Genomic DNA, 11535 nt, shown 5'->3' on the forward strand with positions numbered 1-11535 from the left:
GCACTTTTAGGAGAAAACTGTCTGCTGTTTATTTGCTGTTCCAGCACTTTCATAACTACACAGTCATGTCATCATCATGCCCTGTCATATTAAGTAATAACTTTTTAAAAAACTGGTAATTATCTTAGTGAACACTGGATGGCATTGTTGCTGTTCAGTAACCCTGCAATTTGCAGCAGTGTCTCATTTTTTCTCACTATGTCAGTGTAAAAGGGTAAACTATGCACTGTCGTGTATTGTTATTTGATATACACGATTAAATTTAAGTATTTCATGCATTAATGTCTTGGTTTCAAGATGTCTTTTTAATATTGGAAAGGCTGATGTACAACACGCGAGATTAGATTAAGGAAAATACTTTTTCAGTCAGATAGAAGAAGCTATCAAACATGTCGCACCCTGTTCTCCTTCTAAATCTAAGGGAACAGTATAATACAAGTAAATTGTAAATTACACATCTTTTTACATTTGAATGTTGTAAAAAAAGATGTGTAATTTACTAAACAAATTTTAAAGGTCATTATTATGATCAAATTTTATTCTTAATTTACAGCTAGAGTTAAAATTATAATATACTTGTAGTGTTTAACTATATGTATATTATTGTTAAACACTACATAAACACTATATAACTATATATATAATTAAATATATAGTTAAGCAGAAGACTATTTGACCAAGGCATGTCATCTTACCATGCGTTTGAAGTGAACTGCTATGTGTACACACAGTATTCCTATAGTAATGCGGGATTGTTATGTGGAAACTATCCTGGGATAGTAGACAAACCAGATTATCCAGGCTAGCTCTGACACACCTAGTTCACCTGTATGTTGTTCCGGATTCCCAAGAACACGGGTCAATGACTCACTGAGGAACATCACTGGCACTGTAGACAAAAAGAGGAGTTTCAGCTGTTCCAGTGAGGAAGGTCAGCAGTTAATTAATGAATTAATGCAGCACTTATTTTTGGCTTTGTCATGAGCAGGGATTGTTAGTTAATATTATACAGTTAACTTAAGTAAATGGGGGAGAGAAGATCATTACTTATCATCATGTGTGAGTCTGCTGGTTCTATTTTTCAGTCAACATATTCCCAGTAATACTTTGGTTCCTTTTCTGAAACCAGTTCCCTTTTGTGTAGTGTATTAGTCTGGTTAATAATGATGCATATTGGTGCAAAATATTCATCTGAACAATGAAACGGTTCCAAAAGAATTGATAACACTCAAAATGCAAAACATAAAGAATTTAATGAATTTCCTCAAATGTAATTTTCGCTCTTATTTTTACACAAATGGCTTCGATGATTTCCTGCAGTTTTGTGATTATGGCAGAAATATTTTGATCAAGCCTCATTATTCAAAGTTTTATTTGAATACGTCTATGTGAAAGTGCATAAATTAATTACTTTTTTCTTTCACTGAAAATGATCTTACTTTGAAATGCAAATGAGACTAATGACTAATTGTAAAACAACTTTTTTCCATCAGCATGTGGACCAAGACTGGAATGAATATCTAATGGCTCAATGCCACTCTTAAAGTAAATTTATGTTTGTGCTCAAAAGAAAAGACATTTTAAAGTGCAGATAATGTATTAAAAACAAGCCACAAGTCATTATCAAGAGTTCGTGTAGCAGGACAAAAGGAAAAAAAAAAGAAAAACGGTGAGATATCAGTCTTGCTGATGTAGCAAAGTCAGTGGCCTCCCCTTGTTTGCGACCTCTGTCAGATGACAGTGAAGGTCTCCAGTAAGCAACAGTGTTGGTGAGTAGCACTCACAGAACTGTCTCTTCTAATAGCAGCCGCTTCACACCTTCTTGAATGAAATAGGTGCCTCCCATACCAATTCTGGCCCATTCCCCCTAATTGGTTTCTATGCTCTGTTGAATCTGTCTTCACTGTTGCTCTGTTCAACAGCCAAAAGTTCAGTACCTTTCCTGTCACTTTAGCGGTACTGAAAGCCAGTGTTACTTACTTCCAACAGGTAAAATGAAGTAAAATCAGTTTTCCAATAAGCTATGATTCTAATTATTCTATGTATTACAAGCAGCATCGCCATGGAGGGCAGCAGCAACAGCAAAGCTGTCGAATTGGGTTCCTCTTCTTATACCTGGCAGCTGCCTTAAACTTCTCATTAGATGCAACCACGTAATCCTGCGTCATCTCTACATTGGTCTGAATGTGTTCAATAAAGACCCCCTGTTCCTCCACCAGCATGAAAATGTCCATGAAGAGGTCCCGAAGCTCCTTCATATTGTTCTCCAGGCTCAACAACTCCTGTTGGTGGAGAAGGATAGTGGGATTAATACTGCAGGTAAGAGAGACATTAGTCAGATGATGGGAGAAAGGACCAGAAGATTTAAGACGCAATGAAGGAGCAGGCTGAGGAAGACCATGACCTGAGCATGGGAAAATGCTCAACATTCTCATGACTTTTATATACTTAGTGATTAATGTCCTGTTTCACTAACACATCTCTCTGTATTCAACACTGGCTGTAAAGGTGTTTGTTAGGACAGAGAGCACTACTTCTTTCTATTCTCAAGGAGTCAATTTTATTCACCTGGTGTCCCAGGTCTACACGAATCTCTGATAAATGTCTAGAATAACAACCAGTACAAACCTTTTCTGCTCCTTTACCCATTTGTGTCAGCTGATGTAGTGTATTTGTAAAACATGCTAAAAATGGCACTTTTTTATTACCTCCCTTAAAGAGGATATGTGTTTGTTTAGGTTTGACTGTTTGTTAGCAGGGCTAATCAAAAAGCGAATGAATTTGCATGAAAATTTTACCAGAGGTTGGGTTTGGGCCAGATTCAATGTTATTAGCTTCCACCGTTGATCCAGATCTATTTCCAAGAGCCTTTTAAAGGATTGTTTAGCATTGCTGAATATTGATATATTATCTCATATGCATTCTCAAACCGCTCTTGTTAATTTTTGTTATTAAAGATTCTCACATTCACAGCATGAACAGACTGGATATCTAACTTTATCAAGGAGCAAATTTCTATCAAATAAAGAACACTGAATTAGTTTATTTGCCATGAATGGCTGCTTGTTTTAGGTGCCTTCAAGAATCTATTGTTACCTTTGTGTTGGTCCAGTGAGTTACTTGTGCTTCCCTTACCTTGTGTCGCTGTTCGATCTCAGATAATTGTGTCCGCGTGATTCTGACATCATTCAGCAGGTTCTCGTTGAACACCTCCCAATTTCCGGTGGCCACCATCTCATCCACCTCCTCCTCTGTTACAGGTTTTCCTGATACCTCCAGCTGCCGGATAATGAAGTGCTTACAGCGCTCTTGCTTGGTCAGCAGGCCTTCATTATACTCTCGCATTACCTGAAAATAATTACAGCCAAAAGAAATAAGAGGAAGACAGTGTATGAAGAATGAGAGACGTTTTAGTCCCCTGTTTTTTATCATCAGTAGAAAACATAAACATGGTCTTCGGTGCAGTGACAGTTTTCACAGTGTTCACAGTGCATTTACTGCATTTCTTTTCACGTTATCAAATACAGATAAATGTATATATTTATTTATGTATGTATGTATCACTAGCATCCCCAGGCTTCTACCTTTCTACCTATAAAACCCGAGAGCAGTCAAATGGTGGAAGTGGAAGCTAAATTGGCTAGTCATTCATATGTATATTAGGTCGTTACCTAGGAATTCTGGAGGGAGGGGAGTGGGGGTGAGTGATTGAGGGGGTGGGGGAGTGGAGTGTTTCAGTTTGCCATCTTAGGGAGAAATCAACACATGTCCTTTGTATGTCCTTTGTTGCTGACATTTATTGATGAAAACAGTACAAAAAACCAACCATTTGTACACATATTTACAAATAATGATAAAAAGTGAGTGAGTACATTTCAACATTTTCAGCAATCACTCACAATCCTGGCACTGCCACGGTATCTGTCGTCTGCATTTACCACATGTGTACCTGTAGCAGTGAACACATCGCACAGTGGCCTGATTTTTTTTGCATCTGTGTACTTGGATTTTAGGTCGCAAGCCACCCAAAACTTGCTCCATGCACCACTCAGCAGGCCATTTGTAAATATGTGTACAAATGGTTGGTTTTTTGTACTGTTTTTATCAATAAATGTCAGCAACAAAGGACCTACACCCATGTGTGTTGATTTCTCCCTAAGATGGCAAACTGAAACACTCCAAGTTGGTGACTTTTGGAGATTTGTTTCCCTGGATGATTGAGAATGCATCAAGATGAAACACAAAAGGAAGCTCACCGCTTTTAGCAGCTCCCCCACCCCCTCAATCACTCAGTGAGTGATTGAGGGGGTGGGGGAGTGGAGTGTTTCAGTGTTTCAGTTTGCCATCTTAGGGAGAAATCAACACGTCCTTTGTATGTCCTTTGTTGCTGACATTTATTGATAAAAACAGTACAAAAAACCAACCATTTGTACACATATTTACAAATGGCCTGCTGAGTGGTGCATGGAGCATGTTCATTGGTTCATGGACCTCCCTGAACTAATGGCATTTATGGCAGCAACAAAAGCGGTGAGCTTCCTTTTGTGTTTCATCTTGATGCATTCTCAATCATCCAGGGAAACAAATCTCCAAAAGTCACCAACTTGGAGTGTTTCAGTTTGCCATCTTAGGGAGAAATCAACACACATGGGTGTATGTCCTTTGTTGCTGACATTTATTGATGAAAACAGTACAAAAAACCAACCATTTGTACACATATTTACAAATGGCCTGCTGAGTGGTGCATGGAGCATGTTCATTGGTTCATGGACCTCCCTGAACTAATGGCATTTATTGCAATTGTCATCTTGCGGGGGGTTTACAGGGTTCCATCGGTAAATGACTGCTGGTCAGCAAACCTGGGAAACCCACAGATAATTGGAACTATGGCACGAAACCGCTTCCAAGACATCATGCAACACCTACGCTTTGATGACAAGTCCACCCGCAGTGATCGAGCAAAGACTGATAAGTTCGCTGCAATTTCCAGTGTGTGGGGATCATTTGTCACCAACTGCATCACGTGCTACAACCCTGGTCTACATATCACCGTTGATGAACAGCTTTTCCCATCAAAGACTCGGTGCTGTTTCCTGCAGTATATTGCAAGTAAACCTGACAAGTTTGGGATCAAGTTTTGGGTGGCTTGCGACCTAAAATCCAAGTACACAGATGCAAAAAAAATCAGGCCACTGTGCGATGTGTTCACTGCTACAGGTACACATGTGGTAAATGCAGACGACAGATACCGTGGCAGTGCCAGGATTGTGAGTGATTGCTGAAAATGTTGAAATGTTCTCACTCACTTTTTATCATTATTTGTAAATATGTGTACAAATGGTTGGTTTTTTGTACTGTTTTCATCAATAAATGTCAGCAACAAAGGACATACAAAGGACATGTGTTGATTTCTCCCTAAGATGGCAAACTGAAACACTCCACTCCCCCACCCCCTCAATCACTCACCCCCACTCCCCTCCCTCCAGAATTCCTAGGTAACGACCTAATATACATATGAATGACTCCAGCATTTGACTGACTGCTCTCCGGCTTTTAAAGGTAGAAACGCAAAATGATGACTCCGCAGGGGTCTAAGGTAGAAAACCAAAATGACTGCTCTCCGGGGGTCTAAGTGGTATGTATTCATATATATATATATATATATATATATATATATATATATATATATATATATATATATATATATATCGAAGAATCCATAGGTCCCGCATCCTATTCATGTAGCCCCTTCCGCCGGGGTGCAAGATGCTAGCAGGCAAGGCATACATGGAACATCTGTGCCGAGTATAATCTGGAAGTCCCGAGGTCAAAATGGGAGATGCCTCCAAGGGTGGTGGAGAATGACCGAGCTAAGATCCTGTGGGACTTCCAGATACAGACGAACAAAATGGTGGTGGCTAACCAACCGGACATAGTGGTGGTAGACAAACAGAAGAAGACGGCCGTAGTGATCGATGTAGCGGTTCCGAATGACAGCAATATCAGGAAGAAGGAACACGAGAAGCTGGAGAAATACCAAGGGCTCAGAGAAGAGCTCGAGAGGATGTGGAGGGTGAAGGTAACGGTGGTCCCCGTGGTAATCGGAGCACTAGGTGCGGTGACTCCCAAGCTAGGCGAGTGGCTCCAGCAGATCCCGGGAATAACATCGGAGATCTCTGTCCAGAAGAGCGCAGTCCTGGGAACAGCTAAGATACTGCGCAGGACCCTCAAGCTCCCAGGCCTCTGGTAGAGGACCTGAGCTTGAAGGATAAACCGCCCGCAGGCGTGCTGGGTGTTTTATATATATATATATATATATATATATATATATATATATATATATGTGTGTGTGTGTGTATGTGTGTGTGTGTTTGTGTGTGTGAAACTTTAACTCTTTTCAAACTAATCTACCAAAGAAAGAAAAAAAGAAAGAAAGAGTTAAATATCAAAAAGAAAAAAAAGATAGTAAGAATATACTCCAGACCTGCTGGAAGCGGCGGAGTAGTGCTGCATGTTGGGAGCTTTGTATTCTCGTTAAAGCAGCAGTAGGTCCCTGCTGCTCCATAGTTTTCTGGACCTGTTTCGAAAGGTTGTCTAAACGACGGTGGAGGCTTTCAGCCCTGAGCTTTATGTCTCGTGTTATGCTGCTCTCTTTTTTCATCACACTAAAACGACGCATGGTTGCCACCATGGTCTTTTGCTGTTGAGTGAACTTAAGGACCTGTTTGTAGGTAAGATTTGGAAACACACGTTAATAACATAGTAAGTATTATCCTGCAAATATCGTGTAATAAATAAATAAACAAATGCTAAATGCAAGTCTAGTTTAGTCATTTTTACCTCTGTTTCCAGCACTGCAATGTCATCTTGTATATGCTCAACCTCTGACAGAAAGTCCTGAATGACTGGCTCCTCCTCAAACACCACAGCTTGTGGCTTTATGACCCCAAACGCCACAGAGTCGTCATCATCATCCTCCACTGAGAAAGGACTGGTATTCTCAGTTGCAACCACAGATAACTCTTGAGCCTTCTGCTGCAACTCCACCAATCTGTCTCTCATTATGAAAAAGCACTCCTCTCACAGTTATAAGTTATTACAGTATGTAAAGATCTTGCCAGTGCTGATGAGAAAATCCTGAACAGAATAAATAAAAGAAAAATTATTCATTTTGACACACTGTAGTAAATAATAACAAAATATACAGTACAAAAGTATGAAATACTGACAGTAAAGCTAGAATGTCTCAATCAGTTTAAAAAAAGTGTCTATGACTATGCCCTTTTTTTCACCAAAAGCACGAAATAACATTTTGTAGTTCTAATATGGATATTTTTTAGAGTTCATGTCTGGATTGTTTCTAAATTTTAAGAATGACACTAAATCAAGAGGTTTGAGTATCAATTATTCTAAAGGGAAACAGCTGAGACAATAGGGTCATGGGCAATGAGCTCTTTTTACTTCTGTCAATACTAGATGATTTTAAAATATGAAATACAATAATATTTTTTATTTTTTATTTTTAAAAAATATTTTCTTTCTTAGTTGTACTATAAAAAAATCCATAACTGGTGCTCTGAACATTCAATGAGTATCCGCAGTGAAGAGCTAGACAGCACTAGGCCCTTATATGATCCAAGCCTACTGTCTGAAGACACTAAGACCACTTCATGAATACGTGGCAGCACAAATAAGGTTGCTGTAAGATGGCTGCGCTATCCCAGCTTTTGTTCTGTGTAAGCCTCAACTTAGCTCATCACTAAAAGTGAATATGGACATAGATTCAGGGGTGGATTGACCCTCACTCACCTCCCATATGATGACATCAAGCTGTATGCCGGGAGTGAACTAGCCGATTAGCTCGCAGGATCTACTGCAAGGGCATTGGGGCGTCATTCAGATTGGAAAAGTGTGAGGCTTCTCAAAATGCATGGAGTTCTGCACCCAATGCCTGAAGTTCTAAGTGCAATGGGAAGAGAGAAGGTAAGAATTAGTGAGGTTCAGAGCCACAATTCAAGAGGAAACACAAAGCATCCACAGTTAATTCAGGAAGATGGTCCACAAGATGAGCTACTCAGAGGATGGCTATGGCAACGAGGAACAGGAGGAGGAACTATCATGAACAACCAAGCCCCTGCATACATCAACAGAGAAAGTGGCTGACATCAAGAAATCCTACTAGAGGCTAGAAAAGGCCAGCCTAAAGGACAACCAAGACACTCTAATCATGGCAGCACAAGAACAAGCCCTATAAGCACCAGATCTATAGAGGCAGGAGTCTGCCACAGCTGACAGAACCCGAGTTGAAGACTATGCAACAGGATGTAAGACGCAAGTTGGGACAGTGTACACTGACAAGGACAATCAAGTGGTTGAGACAGTGTTTAGCAACATCTGTGCTACATATAGACTAGAAGTCCCCAACTCCCAATGGGACACAGCACCAAAGGTGGTTGAGAACAACAGGGCTAAGATCCTGTGGGACTTGAAGTTCCAGACAAACAGCTGCTGACCAACCAACTAGACGTAGTGGTGGTTTAATCGATGCATTATATATATATATATATTATGTAAGGCCTTAAGTTTTCATACAAAGGCTGTCACTAACCACCTAAATCCCTCCCTTAGTATATTTACAGAATACTTGTAGGTAAAGCTTGTAATCTTGCAGTTGACTCTGTATGTATGTAATGACTTTATTTGTTCTGATGAGTATAAATGATGAGTCATATTGGGATTCTGCTTAGTACAGAGCATTTTTAACTGTATATATAAAAAACAAGAAAGAAAAACAGGGAAAAAGTTTATCTGTGGAATCAGTCAAACAGACTTGAGCTCATTTTCCCATGGGAACTGACTTGTTTGTGTTTAACTCTACACACAACAAAAACAGAAGACGGAGAAGGTTGTCGCCAGGTTGTCGCATTCTAAATAATTCAGAGAACAGATAACGTCACTTGGATAAACATCTGATTATTTAGTTGGAAGTTTATTAAAACAATATCTCAAGAAACATTGTTAAAGAAAGCATTTAATTTGATGTTTTTTTTGGTTTCCTGCATATTGATTGAAGTCATGAGATACTGACTTAGATTTTCTACATGCTTTTGACCAATGAAGTGCACTCAACTGCATATTTCTGTCATTAAAATGGTCATACCAACATTTTTAAAATGCTTTAGCCAACACAGGGATTTGAGTTTTAGAGGCAGTAAAATAATCTTTTGCAAGCACATGATTGTGTTGGGGGGGGGGGGGGGGGGGGGGGGGAATGGAGCGTTTCAAATCACAGAGTATCCCACTTCTGGATAGATTTCAAACAGGAAAGATCCTATGTGTGTGTGAGTGTGCATTGTAACTTATATAAACTTCACAGGAGTTCAAAGAATGTACAAGTATAGTTTGAGGTGAACTCTTTCCCTCTCTCTTTTTCTTTCTTGCTCTCCCCACCTGCTCCGCATGGAAGAGCCGATTAAAAAAATTGCTCAAAGGATTTGAGAGCACATTCTCCTGTGTTTAGCCTAAAAACCTGGAACAGAATAGAGCTTAATTCAAGGAGTTCAGTCTCACTCTGTGAAAACATTTTTGGTCTGTGAAAGAAGCAAATATTTTCCTTCCACCCATCCATCTCCTCCCTTTCCTGTGTTTCTGATGACATTCTCCTATTTCAATGCAGGTAGAGAAGGAGGAGTTCTCAATTGTTGTAGCCTATTTTTCCTAGGTCAGACAATTGTATGTTGTAAGCTGGTCTTGAAAGAATTCATTTACAATGTAACAGATAAAGTAGTTGGTCCAACTTTTTCTCTTTCTTTAGCTGGAGTTGTGCTTGCTATTAATAAATAAAAACACTGAACATACACGGACATTCAGCTTCTTTTTCTCTTAGTCTCGTTTTCTTGCCCTTCAAATACAAATCATAGTATGTTTCTAGAAACAAAGTTCTGAGGCTATAACAATCGTTTGATCTGAAATATGTATTTTACCTTAATGTTGTTAGTTTTCCATCATAGGCTGCCTGGTAGGATTACCCTTCACACCAGGAATGTAGTCCAAGACAAACAGTCTTTGATGATATCAGATCACCTTTAGATCTCCTTACATTTACCGGATGGTCATCAGAACGACACTGCAACAGTTATGCCACTATCAAGACAGTTACACTCGCAAACCCTCACAGGAAAGTTTTGAGGAAGTGTGGTTGAGTTGGCTTCAAGGACCTCCCCTTCTTTAGAGAAAGTCCTGGGTAAAGCCAATAGGAACGCAGACTGGAGGCTTATTTGCTTACATACAGAAACAAGTGAAGAGGGAGAGACAGGATGGTGAGTACAGAGAACACACAAACCCTACCCTCAGGCTTACTCCTGGGCAGGAAAATAGAGCAGAGCAAACAGAAGTGTATTGTGTACACTGCTAAAACCAAACAAAGGGGACTGTGGTTAGGGTGTCAGCTAGGGCGTTGAGCTTTTGATTTGCTAAGTTAATTTCTTTGTGAAGTGTCCAGATTCCTGGGGTAAGCCCTCATGGTCTTTGGGTATTAGTCCAACAAACCCAGCTGAGTACTTTTGACAGATTTCTACTGACAAGCTCCCTGAAACCTAGGAGCCTTTTCAACACAAGAAGGGACACAGTCACTTTGTGCTATGCAGCATAACACGCTGTGCAAAGCTGTTTGATCTGCACTGTCAGAGAAAGAGAGGGGAGAGAAGTTTTGAGGATGAGAGAAGACTTCAGTGGGGACAAGAGTTCACTCTTTTTGAGATGAAACTTTGGATGCTGGTTGCATAATTACTGTCTTTTTTCAAGAACTGTGGCAACTGTTTTTCAGAATTCAGATTGGTAGTCAAGCAATGATGGGGAAACTATATATGAGCGAGAAGGAACAGAAATAATGAGATATACTGACTCACCATATATTCCTGTTTTGTTTTGTTTATTTACTTCATCTGAGACAGCTTTAAAATGTTACCAAAGGACAAAAGAGACTAAAATACTAAAAAAGGCAGAGGACTTATAATACAGCACTGTGTACTACAGTACTCTTTTTTTTTCTTTTTTGTTTATTAGGACAGAGTACTTGGATATTAAAAACATACCTCTTCCATAATGTTTCCTACTTTTGTGATACAAAAACAAATACGTAAAAGAGGAAGAGCAAGTACCAAAACTAGACTAATAAGCTCTACTTGATTTCTTCGGATTTTACTTCCAAAACACGTATATTGCTTGTAATTGGTCTGGTTAAGTGGTCTTGAGCAATAGTTCTCCAGCCTTTCTGAAGGTTTTTCAAAGGTTTTCTTTGGACAGTGGCTGCTTATTTTTAGCCCAGTCCTTATATCTGACCATTTTCAGGGGAGTAACTTTTTGTTTGTTTGTGAAGTCATTTAACACTGACCTAGGAATCATATACATGACACACAACTTAGCCAAGAACCCATTTTACCAAAGATAACACAGTTTGACCATCATAATATAGCATTTTTGCACCAACAAAGTGATTCCAAAAGAGACAATAGCCAAAAACTTGATATATAACTT

At 39.4% G+C, this 11535-nt stretch overlaps 1 protein-coding gene across 1 annotated transcript; it reads right to left on the minus strand.

Annotated features, from left to right (window-relative positions):
* Positions 1 to 1234: 1234 nt before the first annotated feature.
* Positions 1235 to 10169, minus strand: stx19 (syntaxin 19). The gene is made up of 6 exons (XM_024805510.2): positions 9984 to 10169; positions 7810 to 7959; positions 6841 to 7137; positions 6485 to 6721; positions 3136 to 3348; positions 1235 to 2282 (listed from the first exon to the last, which is right to left on the minus strand). Exons 3-6 carry the CDS (start codon positions 7060 to 7062, stop codon positions 2046 to 2048), a joined length of 909 nt encoding a protein of 302 aa, XP_024661278.2. The 5' UTR covers positions 7063 to 7137; positions 7810 to 7959; positions 9984 to 10169; the 3' UTR covers positions 1235 to 2045.
* Positions 10170 to 11535: the final 1366 nt, after the last annotated feature.

This window comes from Maylandia zebra, linkage group LG16 (genome assembly GCF_041146795.1).
Source record: "Maylandia zebra isolate NMK-2024a linkage group LG16, Mzebra_GT3a, whole genome shotgun sequence".
Lineage (NCBI taxonomy): Eukaryota > Metazoa > Chordata > Actinopteri > Cichliformes > Cichlidae > Maylandia > Maylandia zebra.